The 24,378-nt window shown below is 43.7% G+C and overlaps 1 protein-coding gene across 1 annotated transcript in view; it reads right to left on the bottom strand.

Annotated features, from left to right (window-relative positions):
* The window catches only part of mtmr11 (myotubularin related protein 11), a 33,080-nt gene that overhangs the window by 5,556 nt on the left and 3,146 nt on the right, over positions 1–24,378 (bottom strand). The window contains exons 2-13 of the mRNA XM_079744912.1: positions 18,240–18,309; positions 13,366–13,502; positions 13,110–13,179; positions 12,655–12,794; positions 12,158–12,242; positions 10,038–10,185; positions 8,982–9,069; positions 8,205–8,293; positions 7,290–7,417; positions 2,329–2,407; positions 1,949–2,019; positions 366–538 (exon numbers count right to left, since the gene is read on the bottom strand). Of these exons, the coding sequence (XP_079601038.1) occupies positions 366–538; positions 1,949–2,019; positions 2,329–2,407; positions 7,290–7,417; positions 8,205–8,293; positions 8,982–9,069; positions 10,038–10,185; positions 12,158–12,242; positions 12,655–12,794; positions 13,110–13,179; positions 13,366–13,502; positions 18,240–18,309 (1,278 nt within the window). The remainder of the gene's footprint in view (positions 1–365; positions 539–1,948; positions 2,020–2,328; positions 2,408–7,289; positions 7,418–8,204; positions 8,294–8,981; positions 9,070–10,037; positions 10,186–12,157; positions 12,243–12,654; positions 12,795–13,109; positions 13,180–13,365; positions 13,503–18,239; positions 18,310–24,378) is intronic.

Below are 24,378 nucleotides of genomic sequence, written 5' to 3'. Positions count from 1 at the left end.
GACAGAGAGTGAGAGACAGAGACAGAGTCAGATAGTGAGAGAGACAGAGACAGAGAGAGAGAGAGAGAGACAGACAGAGAGTGAGAGAGACAGAGACAGAGAGAGACAGAGACAGAAACAGACACAGAGAGAGAAAGACAGAGAGAGAGAGAGACAGACAGAGAGAGAGAGAGATAGAGATAGACAGAGAGTGAGATACAGACAGTGAGAGAGAGAAATGTGGGTTTTATTTGTTTCCAATTAAAAAATAAATACACCATACCAATACACTGCACAAGTAAAATCTTGGCCACGCACACATACATGTGTACAGCACACACACACACACACACACACACACACAACATCACACCCATCCCTCTGACCTCCTCCTTGTCGTTGTCCCGGTGATAGTTGAGGCGGCTGTAGAAGCGGTGTCCGGACATCACCCACTCCTTCTGCACCAGTCCCTGGAAGCCCTCCTGGGTGCGGCAGTGGGGGTCACACATCACCTGCACCAGGCTGGACACCAGGCAGCCCATGTCACGGTCCTCCGACTCTGTCGCCGCGGTAACCGGCCGGAGAGACACGTGGTAAGAACAAGAAGGTGCCGCATACTCCATCCCTCACTTCAATACGATTTCAATCAGAGAGTTTCATTGTTGTGGAATGAAACTGAAAGGAACCTCGAAAGGAACATTGACATTGCCGGAGTAGATATCAAATAACTAAGTGCTTCCAAAAATAAATTCAGAAAAGTGAAAGATAAAAGTACCAGGACAGAAGCATTACAGTAGAAGTCGGGGTGGGAGTTAGAACTATATCCTGGAACTGGGCACCAGAATGAGAATTGTACTAGATCCGTACTTTACCGATCCTCATAGAAATTATTGATACAGAATGTATATACAGTTATATACTATAAAGAGGTATAAAGTAAATTAGCAAATTGTATAAAAAAGGGAGTAAGATCGCTCTCCCCCTCACCCTCTCACCCTCTCTCTCCCTCTCTCTCCCTCCAGGGGGGCTGTGTGACAGGTCCCCTGCGCCTCAGCATGCCTGGGGGTGTAACCAGCACTCCTCTGAACTTTCCCCTGAGCCCACTGATCTCATTGACAAGGTGCTTACTGTGTGTGCGTGTGTGTGTGATTGAGTGTCAGGTTTAAGAGCATACTTTAAGCGAGAGTGAGAGTGTGAGAAAGACAATTCAAGCGAACACAGCCAAAGGTGTCATATCTCTGGCGTCATTACTGCGTGAAAAGGTTTTTTATTTTTTTTTGCCTTACAACGTCCTTTCCTCCCATGTTTCCAATCTCCAGATGTGGGGAACCGTCTTGTTTGACTGTGGTTCTGAAAACATCTGGCTACTTAACATGGCAACATTAAGAGCCAAACAACGCTAAGCGATAACTAAAACACAATAAACAGCAGCTAACTAGCCAAGCCCAACTTGTGTGCAACTTAATAAACTTTGCCAGGAGTGCACTATTCCCATGATGCATTGCTTTCCACTCAATCATAACCCAGAATTTCCTAAACTTTGTAGATATACTCAAACCTGCCTTATCTATCATGTCATTATAGCAGTGTATCACTTTTGATGCCTGAAATTAATTTGAGTACCTAATGATTGAACTAATGAATCAACCAAAGCAATTTAGGAATAACATTTTGAAGGAAGGTGTTTGCCCCAGTAAAATTGTCCCATAGTTCTGATGTGAACATCCTTCAGATCATGGGAAACCACTCTCGGAGCAGATATTTTCCCCAAGAAAAAACCACCATCCTATCAGAACATCAAGGAGTGGTGGGTGATCAGCTCAGGGCTGTCCTTGTTGCCCACTGACCCTGAGGCCCGCTGTGTACTCGTGCTGCGTCCAGGGCCTGGATCAGTCTATAATGAGCGCGGCCTGGTGAATAATGAATGGATAAATTCATCCGAGCCGGGGTTGGAGGTCACCTGACTCACCTTGCAGAGCGACGGTCATGTGACCACCCCTCAGGAGACAGGCCACTTCGCCCGCCTTCCTCAGACAGCACCTGAAGGGAGAGAGGGAGGGAGAGAGAGAGAGAGAGAGAGAGAGAGAGAGGGAGAGGTAGAGAGGGAGAGAGAGAGGGAGGGAGAGAGAGAGGTAGAGAGGGAGAGGTAGAGAGGGAGAGAGAGAGAGAGAGAGAGAGAGGGAGAGGTAGAGGTAGAGAGAGAGAGGTAGAGAGACCATGATTACATGTAATCCCACAATTAATGGTAAATGTTTCCCTTTAATGTTGAAAAAACACACGTCCCCTTGATGAAGAAAATGGTGATCTGTTTTGTGTGCTGGGTTGAACTGGCCAATCTGAATCCTTTACCTGGTGTAGTCCAGCCAATGGGTGCTCTCGAGGGTGGATAACCACTTATCATCAGGGACCGTTACCGAATTGGAGATATCTGTGAGCAGCAACAACAAAAACAGAGAATGGTCTACATAATAGTCCTGCAGATGAGTCACAGATCAAGACAACATAGTTAATGAAGTGTAACAGAATTTCCTTTCCTATTCAACATCCCTAAAAGAAGGTTTGAAGCCTAAGGTTTGTCAAATAATGACGAAAAACACCATGGAAGCACCATTATTCTATCCGTCAACACGACATTATCAAAAGGTGGAAAACTGAAACGTGTCTTCTCTAGAACAAAAACAACATGAACAGAACAGAAAGCAAATGGACCATTCGTCACCAGACAGATGGGAAGACAGATCAATCTGTGTTTTTCTAAATGTCTGGTTTGGGAGCAGCTGTGAATAACTGAAGCTCAAAGTGCTGATAAGACACAAAGCAGCATGAGAAAACACTGAGCCCGCACAATCACTGACCCTGAATAACAGCCCACATCAGAAATAATGAGACGGGGAGAGAGACAGAGAGATGAGCGAGAGACAGAGAGACAGAGACAGAGAGAGAGAAATGAGAGATAGAGAGTTATGAGAGAGAGAGAGCGCGACAGAAATCAAAACAAATATTTATTTCGATAAGTCACCATGACTAACTATTTTTGGGTTTGGTGAATCCACACTATTTTAGGGTGTGTGTGTGTGTGTGTGTGTGTGTGTGTGTGTGTGTGTGTGTGTGTGTGTGTGTGTGTGTGTGTGTGTGTGTGTGTGTGTGTGTGTGTGTGTGTGTGTGTGTGTGTGTGTGTGTGTGTGACAAAGCATGAGGGAGAGCTACAAACGAGTACAGATGTCCCACTTCCAGTAAAGAAACAAGAAAGAAGATGTTGCGTGTGAGAGAGAGACAGTGTATTTGTGCACATGTGTGTGTTTTTGGAGCTCTTTGGGACCTTAGATGGTCTCATGGTGGTTGTTGGAAGGTCTTTTGATTGTCTTGGTCAGCGTTTAGTGACAGAGCAGGGGAATGTGAACCTCTAACAATTATACTGACTGGCTGGTTCAGACTTGTCATCATGTGGCCGCAACCGCCAAACAAACCATTTCCAACTACTTATTAAAAGACATTTAGTTTTGTGTAGCATACCAACCCAAACATAACCCCCGCCCCTTACTTCCCATAAGGTGCTTTAAGGATAACCGACCACATCTGTATCACACATAGTTTGCTTAAAAAAGGATTTGGCCGGTTTACAAAGACCCCAGGTTAATGTGAACATTGTTTATGTTGAGAGAGTCAACCATGTCAGCCAGGATTTTTGTCCAACTTTTTCTCCCCCCGACCCCTTAGCAAGGTACATGCTGTCTCCCATAGCTGTATCTTGGTTTGTCCAACACATGCTAGACAAACCTAAAACACAATCGCCAATAGTGCCCAAAAACAAACAAAGTTTATATTTTGTTGACACAGGCCACTGTGAGACCCGGGACTTAGAGAATGCATTATGCAGCTAGAATTAGTGATAGTGGCTGCCTTTAGGCAATTGGGGGATAATTCGGAAATCCGACTGCAGAGCATTATTTCAATAAGAGAGGGTAAGAAGGGGACTTTTTTAAGGGACTGGAACGCAGCCTAAGCATTATGTGTTAACACACCACTGAACATGGTTATAGAGACCGAGAGGTGAGCAGTTTGAATTCTTGAGTGTTAAATGACCTGGTCATCACCATGGTGGTGAATTTGGATCAAACTGTGGATTTGTTATTGTTTCGCTCACCGGTTTCAATGGACTGACTCAGGGCGGTAAAAGTTAATTTTGCGTTCAGTTGACAGTCTCGTTCTATGCAAATCCACACTACCAGGAACTGAGCAGTGAGGATTCTGAATCAAATATACATATGTACATTTGTGGGGACTATTTGTTTAAACTACCTAGCCAGTGCAGTTCGTATGCTTAGTTGTGTGGTAGAGATTGGTACAGACCTAGATACAATTATAGGAGCACCTGAACGCTAGTTTGGAATAGAATGGGTGTCCATGGACAGCCAACTAACTGAATGCACCTCCACAGCAAGAGGGGGTTGAACACAAAATAATTGATTGTGTTGAGATATTAATGGTCTATAATAAATAGTTATTTAATCACATGACAGAAGGACCAACATCAACATCTAAATTAGAGATGGAACCATCACAACTTTTGTAACAGAACCCTAAGAAAGAATTCTACATAGTAACATAGTCTTAGTCATTGTTGCTGCCGCTCCATCTCTGCTACCTGCCTGCATGTTATGCCCTATGTGCTTTCAATGTGATCTTTGTGGCCTATTTTCCCTTGTCTCCTGTGTGTTTGTGTTGTTGTTGCATGAACTGCCTTGATATCTTTGCCATCATCTGTGCTTGCCTGTTTGTTCTTGCTCCAACTGTGTGCAATATGTTTGTTTGTCTTTTTCCCCTTTTTGCTCAGGCCTGCTGTAATTATAAATGTAATGTATTTTTTTTTTTACTGTTATGTATTGACTATGATTATGTATATGACAACTGGCTGGGGACTACAGCTGGAAATTAGCCGAATAGGCTAAAGCTGCTCCTTCTCAAAGGGGACTGTCCACAAAACTATAAACAAATAAACTAAACTAAACTAAACTACCATTCATCACGAACAGACAGGATAGACATGAAGACCAGGCTAACTCCACCCAGCTAACACCCCCAGGGTTTGAGTGTCTCAAGAGAGTAAATAAATAATGAGGTGACTCTATCCTCCATGGAAGCCGGGGAGGTAGCAGAGGGATGTCCTAACTACTTAAAATACAGGTCAAAAGGTCAAAGGCGACCTGACCTTCTCTGACTGTGTAGGAACAAACTGGGTCAAATTAAATAATCGATAAATAAACACGGTCTATTGTTGTTTATATTCCTTGAAAGTACGCTTTACAAAAAAAATAAAGTCTCCTATAGCTTGATGTATTTTCTTTTAATATAATACAATTTAAAATACTACTTGACTACTTTATTAATCCTTAAGGTGAATATTCAGTTTGCACTGAATTGCTAAACGTCGTACACATCCTAAAATCGAATAGAGAATAGTCCATTTTCTGAATGTAATGCTTAATTTAGCTTGGGGATAACCCCTGGTGGTGTTAGAGGTGCCGGGAGGTCAGTCATCTGGTGCTGGTTAGAGGCTCTACTGTCCCCAGTAGCCTGCTAATGGGACCCAGATTCAGGCTAGAATACCCCCGCTCTCTGGCCTGGTCTTCCTAGCAGCACCAACACAAGCGAGCGACATGGTTGCAAAGCCCTGATGCGGAAAAGTTGAACAGGTTAAAGGAGCGAATGTCCACGTAGATGTAGCAGATTGGTGAATTAACGAGCGGGACCGAGCTGCTAAACTAGCTTACATTTTGATTCTGATAAACATTTAAATCTTGTACTTGCTCTACTTCTGAAAAGTGTGTTACACTCCAATTTTATACATAAATAGTTGAAGTATAATATATAAAGATAATCTTTTTATTGTCCTTTTTTTCTATGGTGCAGATTCGTTGGATCGTTGATCAATCATGCCCTAGTGTTCCTTCGTTGAAATAATGCGTCAGGTCGAGTGCGGTGTGTAGGAAAACTGTTTGCAACATTGATGCATGGTGTGTGCGCACCACGACAACCTGCTTCCCCCAGCACCACCATCAACAACCCCCACCATGCACCACCAGTTCCCCGCAGCACCCTCACCACCAGCTCTGGGGAGATGAAAGCCAAATGGGTGTCACCAGCCCAGATAGGCATCTGATGGGACCAGTGGTCCGATCCATCGGCCTGTCCCCATGCCTTCATTTGAAACCCACCGGCCCGCTTGATTGGATCGACTAACAGTGGTTTCATCCACTCTTGTCACTTAAGTATTTAAAGGGATTTACACAAGGGTAACTGCATACGCATTCAAACGTCTTGGGTCTCATGTCCTTGACTGTATTTGAGTGAGAGTGTGCGCACTTACATGAGGGAGCGTGTGTGTCTGCGATTGCGCAAGCGTGTGTCTGTAAGCTTTTAGGTGAGTGAGTGAGTGAGTGAGTGAGTGAGTGAGTGAGTGATCAAGGGAGTGAGTGAGTGAGTCAGTGAGTGAGTGAGTGAGTGAGTGAGCGAGTGAGTGAGTGATCAAGGGAGTGAGTGAGTGAGTGAGTGAGTGAGTGAGTGAGTGAGTGAGTGAGTGAGTGAGTGATCAAGGGAGTGAGTGAGTGAGTGAGTGAGTGAGTGAGTGAGTGAGTGAGTGAGTGAGTGATCAAGGGAGTGAGTGAGTGAGTGAGTGAGTGAGTGAGTGAGTGAGTGAGTGAGTGAGTGAGTGATCAAGGGAGTGAGTGAGTGAGTGAGTGAGTGATCAAGGGAGTGAGTGAGTGAGTCAGTGAGTGAGTGAGTGAGTGATCAAGGGAGTGAGTGAGTGAGTGAGTGAGTGAGTGATCAAGGGAGTGAGTGAGTGAGTGAGTGAGTGAGTGAGTGAGTGAGTGATGAAGGGAGTGAGTGAGTGAGTGAGTGAGTGATCAAGGGAGTGAGTGAGTGAGTCAGTGAGTGAGTGAGTGAGTGAGTGAGTGAGTGAGTGAGTGAGTGAGTGAGTGAGTGAGTGAGTGATCAAGAGAATGAGGGAGTTAGTGAGTGAGTGAGTGAGTGAGTGATCAAGGGAGTGAGTGAGTGAGTGAGTGAGTGATCAAGGGAGTGAGTGAGTGAGTGAGTGAGTGATCAAGGGAGTGAGTGAGTGAGTCAGTGAGTGAGTGAGTGAGTGAGTGAGTGAGTGATCAAGGGAGTGAGTGAGTGAGTGAGTGAGTGAGTGAGTGAGTGAGTGAGTGAGTGAGTGAGTGAGTGATCAAGGGAGTGAGTGAGTGAGTGAGTGATCAAGAGAATGAGGGAGTTAGTGAGTGAGTGAGCGTGCGTGTGGTTTCCTTCCCTACCTCCTAGACAGAGGGCACGCAGGCGGCTGTGGGCCAGCTGGAGGTCTGCAGGGCTGGGCAACTCCTCTCCCAGGTCCACCACCACACACAGGGACCACTGGCTCCCAAACAACACCAGCTCCAGGTTCCTGCAGCACAGGTCATTTAAGAACATTAAAAAGTGATTTTGAGTTGATGTAGGGTGTTTTCTTTTAATATAAATGTTCATGCAAATATTTGGGTGAACATTTGACTTTAATTTTCTGTTACAGCTTCAAGCGACCAGGCTAGCTTCCCTTCCCGTGATAAATGAGGATACACAAGAATGGACCAATGTTTGCCCAGTCCGCTATCACCTGCTCCTTTCAGCAGGTTATCTCAGCGTGTCGTTGTGTGCCCTCTATGATTATGAGCCCTACACAATTGGCTGCTGACGTGGTGCTGTCACCCCCAGAGTTGAGCCGAAGCCAATCGGAAAATACATTGTCATCATTAGCAGCTGTTCCAAGAGTTTGCGAATGCAGTTTGGCGGTTAACCCCAGCTATGATTGACGTCAGGAACCACATTACAGCAATTTGATCAACCAAAAAGTCTTCTGTCAGCAACTTTTTGGAGATAGCACATAATTTTAACTTCCAACTGTGGTTTGTGGCAAAACTGAGGACTAACTTCTAAATCCCATGATAACACAGACGCACGTGCGAGCGTGTGCATGTGTGAGGGTTATTTTGTATGTATGGTCGCGACTATCTGCATGCGTGGGTGCGTGCGTGAGTGTTAGTGCGAATGTGTGATTGTGACGGTCTGCATGCGTGTGTGTGTGTTAAGTGTTAGTGCGTATGTGTGGTTGTGACTATGTGAATGCGTGCGTGTGTGAGTGTTAGTGCGTATGTGCGGTTGTGATGGTCTGCGTACGTGTGTGGGCGTACACACACCTGGTGTCGTCTTTCTCGTGGTAGATGTTGTTCTGGAAGCTGGACATCCTCAGGAGGTCACTGCCTCGGGGGTGCCTCCAACTCCAGCGCTAAGACAACGACAAACATTCACTTTAACACATGGGCTCCAACCAAAGGCTGTGGTGGGCGCTACGATCGGATAGGTTTCCACATTAAAACAGGAATCCCAAGAGACACACAGCCCACTTTAATTCAACCCATCTCCATCTCTAGGATACCATTGGAGCAATTTATGTGAGTTAAACACATGTTATTACTGTGTTTATCTGATAGTTTGTTTTTATTATCCTGAATTATTGTTTATAATTCATTATTGTGTTGTTTTCTTTGTTATTCATGTAAGGCATCTTGTGTTGCAGCTTGCTGTATGAAAGGTGCGTTATTAAGAAAGTAGGATTTTATGTGGGTGTTGATGGGAATTCCTGATGTCATGAACATGGAGCACATGTTTCAACATGAGGAAGGAGACGCTACCTATCTCCTTCTGGAACCCATATAGAGATTGAAAGGCAGAGTCATAGGGTGAGACCATCACCACATGCCAATCACGTAGTTTAGCAATGGATTCTATAATCACGGATCAGGTGATTTTCCAGGAATTTCCCAGGTTGAACAATACCAGGCAGAGCTACAGAGTTACATCAAACAGATATCTCACTAAGCAACTGTTTTTAGGTCATAGATATATCTGACTGACTTACTAGAGGTTTTTAATTCCAACAGTCATCTAACAAACTGTTAAGATGAACTACTCACAGGGATGCGTCCTTCGTTGAAGTGGGCAAACGTTCTCTTCAGCTCAGTGTCCAGAACCCTTTGTGGAACCACGTTGTACCTGGGTAAGCTGTGTGTGTGTGGGGGGGGGTTTGTCAAGAGTTTTTTTTTTTACAGATAACATGACATGATGCAAACCTGGAGGAAGTTAATATAATTTGACTTGATATATTAGGATATGTTCACCTGGACTCTGCATAGCCTCCTCCCCTATCCCCCACCAAACCTTCTCCTCCCTTACTCTCCTAAAAACACCCCTCTTACACACTTATTGTATTTACATTTACACTTAGGGCATTTAGCAGACGCTTTTATCCAAAGCGACTTACAATAAGTGCATTTGTTACAATAAGTACATTTGTCATAAGAAGTGAATGCAGAAGTGAATGCAGAAGAATGAAGAAGAAGTGTATGCTCTATGTCCTGGTTCTTCAGAAATAGTACTTAGCATTGTCAGTATCTTATCCTAGCTATCTTTGCTGTATACGGAGAAACGGTTAACCTAGCAATTTTAAGTGCTTGGCACTTGTTTCCATGAACATCTTTACTGTACCGACAGCGGTATATTGTTTCTCTTTCTTCTGACAAATGTACTTATTGTAAGTCGCTTTGGATAAAAGCATCTGCTAAATGCCCTAGATGTAAATGTGAATTATACATTTTTTTTTTCAAAATTTCTCCATTTATGCAACAGCTGCTGCATAAAGATACTTGCTACGACATCACAAATTGCAGACGAGGCCCACCGGCTAAACTAAACAAGAAGCGCAACCGAGTTCAATTCTAATGGGCCTCCCTTTGTTTAATTAGTTTTCGCAAATAAGCACTTCCATTAAACCACAGCACAAATGTCGGTTCCGATTTAGATGAAACTGGCTGTGTGCTCCACAAATGATTGAATAACCAGATCACCTGGCTCTACGTCCGCCACAGTGTTAACCTGTGCGTTGTGTGCTCCCGGTGGGGAAACATTTGGTGTTGTCCTGTTCTATCTATCTGTAGGTCCCTAGTGTGTGGCTGTAGCGGGCAGCCCTTCACCTGGTGGACATCTCGAAGCGGTCGTTGACCGTGCTGACCCGCCAGCCCTTGGCTCCGCACCGCTCCAGCTCCCGCTCCCACTCGTCCACAGACTCAAACCAGTTCATCTGGCCGTCACGGCGACGGTTGCTAAGGAACTGCTTCATCTCTGAGGGAAACACAACAAGGAATCCATGATCAGAATATCGATGTTCAGGGTTCAGTCGGAGGGCTCTGAGTGACGGCTAGTACTGTGTATTTTTCACGCAGAATTTGATTGGCAGAATCCATTTTGTGCGGACAGGGAGGTTGCAGAGCCTGCCAAGTTTTGATAAAATCCCAGCTGAGAAGCTTCTAGATGTCTAGATGTGCTTCTAGATGTGTAAAGTCAAACAGACAAAGACACAACTTCATATTGCACTCACTCTCCCATCCCATCCATTGGTGGTGGTGTTTCGGGGAGTTTCTCTGTGCCCTTTTGACTGTTTGACAACGATTGAAGGTGTCAGGTATAGTGGGGCTGTGAAGCCCCTTTGAGACAGTCTCCCTGGGATGAAGGGCTTCCACAAACACAGCCTGACAGTGTGCGCTGTGCATGACATCACACACTGGGGATGTAGTAAGGGTTGACAAACTAACACGACTCGCCTGCGGCGGCGGCAACGTTGAATAAAGTATGGGCTAATTGAAGAGGTTAAAGATGTTAAGCCAGCACAGTCACTCCATCAAGGTGGCGTGAATGCTCAACACTGTCTACGGGTCAGCGGCCATGACCCCCTGTGACAGGGTTAAGCTAGGGGGCAGGGAGGGACAAGTGTAGGGGAACCGAGGTACATTATTGATCTGGCTGCTGAAAGACGGCCACGACCTAGTCTCTGTAGTGTAGCGCCAACATAGCATAACGCTGTGACCAACAAGGATCGAATTTCTCTTTATGGTTCCGGACACAATGCTTGAGTGCTAGCTCAGGCCTGAATCAGATAGAGGCTGGCCTGCAGGGCATGGACACTTTCCATTTTCTGGGAAGGAATCCTTTGAAATAACAAGTTGAGCGCCAAAAATGCACATAAAACTCAGTTTGAATGAAGTGAAAACCTTTAATGCTTTAATATGCTGAGTTCTTCATTTTCCATTAAGGGAAGTGAAGCCTTCGGTAAGTCTTAGTTTCTTTGCCCGCTGCACAAAAATCATCGTTGAACAGCACGATATAGAAACAGAAGTAGGTGAGCTGCTAGTTTCTTTGTTTTGTCTTACTTTAGGCATTAGACCTCTGCAAAAACAAGGAAGAATGAAAAGAGAGGGGGAGAAAATTTCTCGCGTTTTAGATGTGCATTTCATTCAACGCGTCTCCACCCCCGTAGTTTCGAACAAAATAAGTAATCAAAACTGTAATAGCATACAATTATGCAAGCTGCCATACTGTATAAGTGTAAGACGCTTATTTACATCTCAACTTAATGTGTAGCTCCACAACTAAGTGTGGCGTCAAACGGTGCCTTCCCCGGGCCAATTAAATGTCATCAGTGTGTAAGCGACCGTTACCTTGTATGGGTGCCTCTTGGTAATTCCACATGATGCCTTAGAAATGCTCACGTGTATATCTGAGATCAAGGATTATGATTCAGCATAGGGTAGAAATGGACGAGTTGAGGGCTTGGGTTGTTGCTAGGGGAAAGCAGTGGATCATTGGAATAACCAACCAGAATAGGTCTTGTTGTCGTCCTTTATTTATTCTACTGTATACAGCAGGGACCCGAGGGAGCCTTACAATGAACACATGCATGCATGGGTGGGTGAATCACGAATCATGAGGACGAGTGACTCACTGGCTGCTACAGCCTTCAACATGAGTTCTGTTACATCCTAAAAGATGAACTGCATACAAAAATAATGATACAAACAGACAGGCAGACAGGTGCATAGGGAGAGTGAGCCAGTCAGAAAAAGAGATAGCAGGGAGAGTCAGACAGTCAGACAGATGGTAGGCAAGGCAAAATAGATGGACGGATAGATAGAAAGAGAGAAAGAGAAACACAAATGCACTGTATTATATATTCATGGCCAAATGGTGTCCATGTGTGCATGAGAGTGCACGTGTGGGATGTGTGTGTGTTGAGAAGTGCACACGCTACACTACTCACCCACGCTGCCCAGAGCGGCGTTCTGGAAGGCCAGCACACAGCCAGGCTTGAGAGGCTGGTAGGTCTTAGCGATGGTGTAGGTTATCTGAGGAGAGACGCATCGACATGACAGGGGTCACCAGGGGTCAAGCCCTGCACTCTCACAGATCAACTGCTCAGGGCTGAGGGTATTTAAAGAGTAACTGAAAACTCAAATCAAACCGCAGCGACAGTGCCCTCTCTGGCAGAGCACGGAACACAAATGTTATTGGTGGGAAATGCTAGCTGTATCTCCTAAAAGGCATTAGCTCTCGTAGCTAAAGCATTCTCGCTCTGACTCTGATTTCTGAACAGCAATGTGTCACATTAACAAGATTATTTTCAAAGCTTTTAGATGTAGTAGCAGAAAATATAGATATATCCTCCCCTCGATATCCTTGATGTATTTCCTCTTTTATCCATTGAATACCTGCGTTCTAACACAAGCAGATACCATGTTAAACCAGCGGACAACAGACCTCCACGGCCTGGGTGTCGGGGGTCAGGCGGTCGAAGAGGAAACAGATGACTCTCAGGTCCCTGCAGTAGAGCACCAGCTCTTCTGGGGTGAACTTCAGAGACGAGTTGGGGGTCACCAGCTTGGTCCTGGACGGGCCAACTGGAATTAATAAATAGATAAACTGATTGTTGGTGTGATCTCTGGGCCTTTTTCACTGTCTCAGGTTGAGCCATCCTTTGTTATGATCAAGTTGCCATTTACATTTTTTACACCTAGTCATTTAGCAGATGCCAAAAAAAACAAGAAATTTTATTTGGACAGAGCAAAGTTTCTATGAGAGTCGGAAAGTAACGAAGAATCCTTTTTTTTAGGTAAAGGGTTGCAGATAGTTATGTTTGGGTATAAGGTTGGAGACTGTTGAGTTAAAGCATGAAATCAGAACCAGTTGAATATTATATTAGACTCCATTCTTACCCGCCACAACCTTTTCAATGGAGGCCAGCGCCACATCATGCTCCCCTAACAAGACAGGGTCAGCGTTGTCCTGGAACAATAATTAACAATATCATTCATCATCATTTACCCCAACAAGGTCTCAACAGCAAACTGCACTTCTTTAACCTCCCATTGGGTATTCCCATGATGCATTGCTAAAACCCCCTTAAGGTTAAGCCTGAACATTACATATTTTCCACGTATCCTCTGTGGAAAGCTGAGCTCTGGCACTCACGTCTGGCTTGGGGCTGTCCTGGGGGACGAATGACACCCTGAAGTGGGTGCAAAAGAGGGTTCCAGCCAGCCAGCCCCCGCCCTCCCTGGCGGTCAGCTTCTTCCTCACCAACACGGCCCTCTGGAGCACACACTCCCCTGGAGGGACACACAGGAGAGATGGGAAATGTAGTCCAGAGGGTTAGAAAGAGAGGAATGGAGTTGTAGGTCAGACTGACGGGTAAAACTAATGATGAGGCAGGAGAAAGAGTTGTAGTTCGAGTGGTGAAACTAAAAGATGAGACATTGGATTGGGAGTTGTAGTTCTGAGGCTGAAAACAAAAACAGCTAAGACGCACAGAGGAAAAGATGAGACAGGGTAAAGGATTGTAGTCTAAGAGCAATACAGAGGCAAAGTGGGTGTCAAACAATAAGATGTGGCAAAGCGAATGGAAGAATGCTTCTGATCTCCTCTACATGCAACGACAATACCGGAGCTTGGAGGCGTTGTTTTGTTTTTATTTTCCCAACAAAACATTTGTGGTTCAGGCAGGGCCTCCTGAGTAAAAGACTAAAGAAGGAAAATGCCTCCAAAATCCCTCAGCCCCTATAAAAGGCAACCGCAAGCACAGATGTATTCACTCACATTCTCACAGGCAAATCAAATAAATAAAGCCAGATGCAGACGTTGATACACACGCCTGGTCTTACAAATCGCATGGGTTCACACACACACACACACACACACACACACACACACACACACACACACACGTATTCCAGCTTAGAAGTGGTTGCTATGGCAACAGAATCAAGAATCAAGTGGAAGGGGTGGAACGAATGGGAATTTGTCCCTAACAAAAAAAACACAAAAGCGCACAACTACATGAATGCAAGAGTCAAATTACTCATTAATCCCTTAAAACATTAAAATAAAGTTGACAAGACCAACAGCGTTTAAATATCAATAGAACAGAGAGTTAATATATCTTAGTGGATTGGGGCAGCCTTGTTGGAATAATAAAGTGATTCAAGTCTCATCTCATGTTTAAAAAAAAGAAAGAGAAAAAGAAAAGTGCTATAAAAATAAAGTTGCCTTGCCTGGCCTTTACATTTGATGCAATGCTGCTTAAAGTGTTTCAGAGTTGTTTCAATATTTTGAATATTGCAAGCTATTTTTTAACAAAGAGCCAACAGCCAAAAAGTTCATGTGAAATTCCTTTCACACAGAAATTCTGGGGTGGCAACCAGAATAATTCCAGGCATTCCAGACATAAACAGGAGGGCCAAAGTTTTAAAAATAAAGGCTGGCAAGGGACTAGCATCACAAGGCTAGAATTAAGGCTACAACTCAACCCAAAGGGGTGGATTTAAAAGGGAATTTTGTCTGGGATAACTGGGATTAAATGTAAGATTGTTTAAAACAGTTCAGGCCCAACAAGGACATACATAGGAGCTGGGACTGTTGGATTTGATTTGATTTTCTTTGTGACCACAGTTTAAAAAACATTTTAGATGTCATGTCACAACGGTCATGTTTTGATATAAACAATTGTATTCATTTGAATTGCCAGTGCCTTTTAAAATCATTATCATAATTACTGCAGAGCGTAAAGGTGCTTAGCGATAGGACACAAGTGAGTGTCTGTTGCGTGCCGGAGGAGTAGGGTCAGTCCTTCCAGACTCCCCAGGGGGCTACAGGAATGAAACCAGCCCACTGGCAGGATGGGCCCGGTTAACTGGTTGGTTAAGTTTAGGTGTTACCATAGAGATGGCAAGGTTCAAGAACAAGGTTAGCGATGGTTAGGTTTAGGTGTTACCATAGAGATGGCTAGGTTCAAGAACAAGGTTAGCGATGATTAAGTTTAGGTGTTACCATAGAGATGGCTAGGTTCAAGAACAAGGTTAGGGATGGTTAGGTTTAGGTGTTACCATAGAGATGGCTAGGTTCAAGAACAAGGTTAGGGATGGTTAGGTTTAGGTGTTACCATAGAGATGGCTAGGTTCAAGAACAAGGTTAGCGATGGTTAGGTTTAGGTGTTACCATAGAGATGGCTAGGTTCAAGAACAAGGTTAGCGATGGTTAGGTTTAGGTGTTACCATAGAGATGGCTAGGTTCAAGAACAAGGTTAGCGATGGTTAGGTTTAGGTGTTACCATAGAGATGGCTAGGTTCAAGAACAAGGTTAGCGATGGTTAGGTTTAGGTGTTACCATAGAGATGGCTAGGTTCAAGAACAAGGTTAGCGATGGTTAGGTTTAGGTGTTACCATAGAGATGGCTAGGTTCAAGAACAAGGTTAGCGATGGTTAGGTTTAGGTGTTACTGTATGGAGGCTAGGTTCAAGATCAAGGTTAGCGATGGTTAAGTTTAGGTGTTACGGTAGAGATGGTTAGACTCAAGAACAAGGTTGGAGATTGCTTTGTCTAGAAACTGGGTTTTATATGTTTTGCTTAGGAGGTCAGTCTTGTAAGGTTCTACCAAATGTGAACATAGAGTAGCTAGCCAGCAGTAAGTAGAAACTATCCATGCCGTCCAGGGAACGCTAGTAGTACAATTACTCAAGAAGTACTTGAGAAAATGGACTTTTAATACTGTAAGCCGTTCTATATAGATCCTGGGAACAGCCAGGGTTACCATCTTCACATACAGACACGGTAAGAACCCCAAAAAAATATACACTGCAGATTTTGAACACAACCAAAAGCAGCGCCAAACTGTGTTTGAATTGGGTTTCTAAACTGAAGGGGTTTGTTGGTTGATGTCGTGAATGTTTAAAACAAGGCAAAAGGAGAAATGGAGGAAGGAAAAGAGTAAAAGAGAGATGGGCACATAGTGAGGGCAGACATTAATCTGGACCAAATGACCTAAGAGTTTCTTTGGTTTGGGTTCACATTTGTTTCCCATCTGTTTAACTTGCGTGCAGAGCCCAGTGCTTCTACCCTGAGGAGATGGAGTCCAGGAAAGAGGTCATGTTTGGCTTATGGGCGTCATACAGGAATAGAGAACTATATGAACCAGACATTTACACATCTGGGTTAGAGGTCATTTTTTGTAAAAGGGGGCATATTTGAGCACACGTTTTAAAACTTTCAAAAAATTTAATATATAATGAGGAACTTTGCAATGTCTCAACAGAAACTGCCGAAAACAGATAAGTCACTGAAGCCATTCTCTTCCCCTTTTGCCAGCCAGTAAGACCAGAGTTTGATTGACAGGTCTGACATCCAATGGAAATATGAGCGCTGGGGGGGAATTAGAGTGTCTGTATACTGTGGTTTACAGTGCGCAGTATGTATACCCTTTGTGTTCCATACATCCCATTCATAAGAGGGACATCATGATCTACCTATGGCTGTGCTCCCTCTGCCCCGTCGGACCCCCTGCTGAGCTGCCTCTCAGTTTCTGCTCCCCTACCGTGCTGAAGGTAGGACAGGGAATAACCACACAGCTACTCACTGAAGGCCCCAATTTACTTAAAGCAACATTTGTTAACACTTTACAATAAGGGCACATTAATTAAATATTAATTAATATAAGTGAATGACGTAATAAGCATTAAAGATATTATTATTAACAACAGATAACGGATGTGTCTAGTAACTATTTGCTAATTGTATTCCTGTTAATTAAGGTGTTCATTTATACATTGTTTGATAGGGTTCAGAGATCAGAGAATTATAAACAAGTATAATATAGAGTCAAACACAAAAATGTCATCCAATCAGGCTTGTTGCTGGAGATTGTGGTAGTTATTTAAATTCCTGAATAAATGATTATATACCTTAACCTACACTAATAAACCCCTTGCTTTGCCATGTCTCACATGAGAATGTTAGGCTTTGGCAGACAAATATTTGTCTGCCACATTACTAAACAATGATCAAACCACCATTACTACCAATAACATTCCTAGACTCCAATGCCTCAAGATCTGCATAACCTATACATTGAAATATGTGTGCATAATCAAGTTTTACAAACACACAACTGTGGTCTAAAACATTAATGCAAACCAATACCTCTAATCCGCAGTTTGTACAAATTAAACTCCCTCTAGGTGTTATATCATGATCCATTTTAGATGATATCTTCAATATTTATACAAGGTATTCATAATATGAAGGTATAATCATTTTGTGCCAGTGTGTATCTCAACAATGGAGGGTCTGATCTTAGATCCATGTGCACACTGGCTGTGCCCTCTATCATGTTGTTTAGAGTGGGTCTCTCTCAGTGTGCGTGTGTGTGGTGTGTGTGTGTGTGTGTGTGTGTGTGTGTGTGTGTGTGTGTGTGTGTGTCTGTGTGTGTGTGTGTGTGGGGGGGATGTGGGTGTACATTCATGCGTAACAGAGGAGAGATTAAGGGAGAGAGAGGAAGAGAGAGGGAGAGTATACAGGTATTGCTACTTGATCCTTCTCATTCACCTGGGTAACACTGTCTACTGGCTCCGGTGTGTGTGTGTGTGTGTGTGTGTGTGTGTGTGTGTGTGTGTGTGTGTGTGTGTGTGTGTGTGTGTGTGTGTGTGTGAAAGTGGATGTGAGGACACTAATTGCCTTGCCACTTATTATGCATAATGAGTGCATTCAGAGGGCGACTTTAAGCTCCTAGTGGGTCAGGTCTTTAAAACCACTACAATATTTACGTACTATAATACAAGCCTTTATATATTTACAATTTATTGTGTGAGTGTGATACTACCACTAAGCAATACTTTGGGGTAGTTAGTTATGTTCTATAGCTAATATTAATAATAATAATATTAGCATACATTTGCATAAGAGACACAGGGTGAGAGAGGGTTAGGGCGATTCACACAGAAGAGGGTGAGGGCGATAGAAATAAAGAGACACACCGACTACAGGGACTGAGGTCAGGGATGTTCTGATCGATCTCACCAGGTAGACAACGCAGTCCAAACATGTCGCGGCTCCTTGCGTTCAGTCCGCTCGGGCTCAGCATCCTCTCCTACGGAGGGAGAAATCAATGAATGGATTATTAGAATGGATAACCACGCCATGCTAGCCACACGATGCTTACCATTTTATGCTAGCCAGGCAATGCTAACAGCAATACTTACCACGCAAAGCTTATCACACAATGCTAACCACGCAATGGTAATCGCACAATGCTAACCACGTAATGCTAATCGCACAATGCTAACCATGCAATGCCAACCATCCAATGCTAATCCCATGCTAACCACGTGCTCGATGGTTGCCATTTTTCTGTCTAGTTCCCTTTTCCTTACAGAACTAATATCTGCATTTTTATTATTGAATTATTATTATAACGTCCCTCTGTAGAAGTGTAAATGATGGAGAATTCATTCACATTGAAATTACAGTTGAGAGTGTGACACAAATAGCAAGTACAGAAATAATGTATCCATTTTGGTGTAAGCTTAACATTCAGTACAGTCAATACAGCATGTGGTTCAGTCAGTACAGCATGGTAAAGTCAGTACGGCGTGAGACACAGTCAGTAAAGCATTGGGTACAGTCTGTACAGCATGGTAAAGTCAGTACGGCGTGAGATACAGTCAGTAAAGCATGGGGTACAGTCAGTACAGTGCGGGGAACAGTCAGTACAGTGTGGGGTACAGTCGGTACAGGATGTGGACTGCCTGCATGATTAAAAGGGTTTAAGCTGGGGCCGGACAGCGTAGGAGGGGCTGGGATGTTGAACTGCCAGTCAAAGAGGTATTGGTTGGACACCTGCATGTCTACCTTCAGGCATCTGTGAACAAGATGCTTTCTTAAACTCTCCCCTGCTCCTAAATGATCTGTATATTATTTTGCATGACCGTGTGTCTATAAGACTTTATAAAAGCTTAATGACTACTAATGATGAAAAGCAACTACCATGGTGGGATGCACTGTATTTTATTTTTTATTAAAGATCCCATGGCATGGAAATCTCACTTTCTGAGGTTTTCTAACATTAATATGAGTTCCTCTAGCCTACCTATGCCCCCCCAGTAGCTAGAAAATGTGTTAAGTGTAAAACAAGCACTAAGCATTCTGCTCCCCCTTTGAAAAAACAAAGCTCAGACACGCCGTTTTGGAATTTTCCCCGTATGTCGTCACAAGGAGAGAAGCCACCTCCCCTTTCTCTGCCTTGCCAGCCCAGAGAATTTGGCCCGCCAATGAGCTACGACTGTGCCAGCGCCACATGTGTGTGTGTATGTGTGTGTGAGATTACACACACTGTAACGCAAGTGTTGTACAATTCTTTGTTATTTGGATAACCGTTCTGCTGTTGGTGTTATGGCGCATATCATGTTGGTTCTTTAACATCTCTGGTATTTCCACAACAAGAATGTAGTTGGGATTATCTCAGCCATCATTGAGCCCCGCTGCTCGCCGCCGCGAGGAACCACCACCACGAAGCACCACCGCCGTGAAGCACCAGCGCCCGGCAGCGCGCGGTTCAATCTACTTCAGTTTGATGTGGAAGTTGTTCTTTGACGTCTCTGGTATTGCCACAACGAGACTGTGGTTGGGGTTATCTCAGCCATCATTGAGCCCTACTGCCAGCCGCCCGCTGCCGCGAGGAACCACCGCTGCAAAAGCACCAGCGCCCGGCAGTGGGCACCCGGCAGCGGGCAGCCAGCAGCGGGCGGTTCAGTCTACTTCAGATTGATGGGGAAGTGGAAGAACCGGAGACATCGGAGAACCCGACGCAATGGTTGGTGATTCATAATATTTCTTCTGGAGGTGCACACAGCTTTTGGCTGTGATAATATGTATTATATTATATGTATTATATTATATTATTTAGATATAGAGCTCCAGGACTGTAACGCAAGTGTTGTACACTTCTTTGTTATTTGGATAACCTTTCTGCTGTTGGTGTTATGGCGCATAACACGTCGGACTCTCGTCTCTGGTATTTCCACAAAAAACACAAAAGACTCGTAGTGGGGGTTATCTCAGCCATGGTTGAGAAGGAATTGGGGGAATGCAACTTTGGCTTTGACTTCCTGAAGAACATGAACCAAGACATCTAGGAGAAAGGGATTGTTTCCCGCGATTGGCTACCGCTTGAGCCTCGCTTCCCGCTGCCGAGGGACCACCACCTCGGCGCTGCCCGCTGCCGAGGCGGTGATCCCTCGGCAGCGAATCTCTGGTGGGAGACAATCGCTGTCAACATCGCGGGCAAAAATCCCTTTGTCCTCCATGTCATGGTTCAGTCTACTTCAGATTGATGTGGACGTAGAAGAACCAAAGACCTCGGAGAACCAGACGCAGTCATTGAAGATTCAAAATATCGTCTGGAGGCGCAGACAGCTTTTGGCCGTGATAATATATATTATATGATATAGATATCTATGTATAATATGATATTATTAAGATATAGAGCACCAGGACTCCCTCCGGAGCACCCGGAGGTTTCTAGAATATTTACAGAACACTCCAGACACCGAAAACGGCGTGTTTGGGGAAAGCTCAATGTGCGGCTTGTAGTGGCTGTATTTCTGCACCACGGCTGATTTTGGTAACGTCTTCAACTATTGGGTTAGGGGCCCACTAATATCTATATTAAAGCATCCATAAAGTACCATGCCATGGGACCTTTAAATCCACCAAATAAAGGGGGGAAAATGCAGCACAAGCATACCAATCCATCCCTCCCCCTTGTTTATGCAACACAGAACATTCGAATTAGCCCTGTTTACCCTCAAAATGAACACAAACACAGACTTGTGGGTCCTTTTGTCTGTTGTCGTCTTTCTCCCCCTAAATTAGACAATAGATGTTGGTTTTACCATGTCTGAGGGACATTGCTCAAGGCGCAATGCTAACTTAAATATGCTAAGCCCATGCTAAACCTCTCACAGGGCCGGTCAACTTTTTAGCTTCCTACTACTTCAGGCCTGTTCTGCTACAGACTTAAGTTACACAGAACCACACAGAGGCTACTGGAGTGCTACTAGCAGCACATATGGAGTCACTTAGCTCTGCTACTACTACCCGTGACAACGTGCAGTGCGTACGCACACACAGACACCCACCCTCTCTCTCACACACGCAATAATAATACCCCCAGGGAAGGGAGGATATGGTAGTGCAGGTTCTGAGCAAGCTAAACTCTTCAACAAACAGTCCAAAAGGAATGGGCTTGACATTAAGTCTGAACAGAACTATGCATCAGAGACCAGTACCAGACGACCTAGCCATTATCTTCAGACTATAATGACACCATTCATCATTTGGATGGTTAAAGCACTGCCACTGCCACACAACACTGGGGTTTCTTTTGAGTCAGCGAGTGTGTGATCACCCAATAACAATGAAGTCAGTCAGGCGCTCATGTTTTCCCACAAAGCCTGGGCCAGTGTGGCACCTCTGTGTTGGTGACATGCTAACGAGCCCCTCTCCCTCTCTCAGTCAATGTGCCCAGTATGGTACACAGCTCACAGTTACACCAAGGGCGTCATGTTAAACAAACTTATGGGGACCAGAGGTCTTCAGTCCTCATAAAGCTTATTTACAATCACATTCCCTTTCATTTACTCACACCAGAAGCTGAGGTGAGACAGTCTTCCCACTAGCCTACTGTTTACAAACAAAAGCATACCTATTTTAATGAATGGTTTATTTTCTTCAATGACGTCCTTTTTAAATGTTCTAAAATGGTTTAGCCTTTAAACTAAGTAATACATGCAAACAGTGGGAAGATGAGAGCAAACTCAAAAGCACTGGCGCGTTTGGAGGAAAATAAAAACTCCTAATAAACATATGGTTACATTTCATTGTATTGTGCTTCAAAAAGGTCAAAAACCTTCGGCCCCCAAAAAAAGCTTCCTACGGTTTTGGTAGATGTTCAACTTTAATGAATGCCTTTACCACTTCACAACGCAATCACAACAAAGGTCACTCCTGTTAATAAATGTAATGTCCAAAAAATATATTTACAGTATATCTCCAAAGGATTGCACTGAAATAGACAAAGAAGAGCATTTCAAATATTACAGCCGGAAGTCTTTTGCAGGAATTCGGAGACTTCAATATCCATTTTTGTTTTCTAGTCCGCTAACAAACATAAAAAGTGTTGAAATACGTCTGGTGCTTTAATTCTCCCAGAACATCACAGGCTGTTCAGATCTGGAATTATTTTAGTTTCCCTCTTTGAAGGGCCAAGTGCCTTGAATCTGTCCGCTGGGACTTGCCAGGGCTGGTCAACTATGATCGGATTAGCGGATGATAACTCTGCAAGATTACTGTTAGTTTCCTTACAGTTTAAATGTAACTTTTATATGCTGGCTCTGATCAGAGATGATGGCCATGAGTTTAGCTCATGTATAACTCAAGAAATGGAGGACCCAAGAGACTTAATATATGTTGTCAATGAATAAACAGATATATTAGCTGCATTAAAGAATCATAAATGCTTTTACTTTGATAATGTGTGTATAGCACTTTTCGTGGCCAGAATCCTCAATGAAAATTTTTATGCTAAAGGTGAGAAATACTCACTCAGTCTGTAGTTTATTTGCATAGGATACATTGTGCAATCATTTCCATCTTTAATGTAAACATAAACCTCCTGCCACTAGGTCTGCTCTCTGCCAAAATTAAAATAGGTCAATGAGATAAGGAAAGTGGAGTAAGATAATGTCTGGACTCCATTTCAAAATAAAGGTGTCACACAGAGGCCCTAGATGCCATTTAGGTCTTTGCCGTAATGGGCTCTGGGTCCAAGTCTGCCACCGTTTCACTTTGTTATTTGACTTGTGTGTGACGAAATGCCTGACACTTTCACTGCCTCTTTCTATCTCCCTGAGTCACCCCCTCCACACGCCTCCCCACTCCTCCTATCCATCGAGGACAGCTGCCAAGGGCTTTTGAGCAGTTTCCACTGCTCAACGCCTTCCATCTCCTAACCACATCCAGACTCCCTCAGCAGGCATGCAGTAGGCAAGTCTGGCTCAGGGTCCTCAGAACATTATGAAAACGACTTTCCTCCAAGAAATGGGGCAGCCATACAAGAGCCACAACTCTGAAAAACGGAAAACAGGACCTTAACGTGAAATTCAACATCTTCGGAACTTAAACCATAAACTGTAAAAATGACTTCTTAAAATAACCCTTAGCAAAGCATGTTTATTTAAGATACTGTCAAAAAAGGCAGAAATGTAAAAATCTGCAATGTAGCATAACACTACTCAAACTGTTTGCTCTACTAAAAGGACTACAGCATGTTTGTTTAGGTTGCTTTGTTCGATTTTAAACAAGAACAGGGCTATTTAGGACCATTGTGACCCGGCTTTTTGAAGTTGTTTACTTTTCCTCACTTTGAAGTGTGGAACCATTGAATTACTTCAGAGACATAGCAATTTTATAGAAAAGGCTATTCTTTCCGAGCTGCCTTGGCCTCTGGTTTTAATCCTTTTGGAAATGGATGCCAACTATTTGAATGCCTTTATAAGAAAGGAATTTTACAACCAAAAGCCGGATGCCAACAATATTAATGGCTTTACTAGAACTGAACACATGAAATATTTTTGAAGCAAAACTCCAGGGACAAAGGAAACCAAATTATTTATGAGCTCCATGGATCAAAGAGCAATGAATGGAAACATGCTTTAAATGGCTAGCTATCCGTTACAGCAGTAATCAACTGTTATCCTTTTCAGTTTCAACTAACCAACTAGCTCAGTGCTAGTCATTTCAGTTGTAACTAACCACCTATCTAGCAAGCTGTTTCAGTTATAACTAGACAGTTAAACCAAACTGTTTTTACTGTAACTAATTGGCTAGCTAGTGGTGACACCTGCAACTAACAAGCGAGCTATACAGACAGATTTCTAACTAGCTTCTAGCATTAACAGCTCTAACTAACCAGCTATCTAGCAGTTGCAGCTGTAAATGGATTCACATCTAACTCAGATGAAAAGACTAAGAGCATATTTAATATGGAGGGAATAAATCAATGATCCATCTATGGCTGGGATATGCATTATGAACTTATTCTGTTGAAATATTAATTAATCCTCGAACAATGAAAAGTTGCCTCATGACATCACCACTC

Source organism: Pollachius pollachius (genome assembly GCF_949987615.1).
Source record: "Pollachius pollachius genome assembly, chromosome: 1".
Classification (NCBI taxonomy): domain Eukaryota; kingdom Metazoa; phylum Chordata; class Actinopteri; order Gadiformes; family Gadidae; genus Pollachius; species Pollachius pollachius.
The sequence above is the reverse complement of the archived record's forward strand: the minus strand, read 5'-3'. Positions and strand labels throughout refer to the sequence as shown.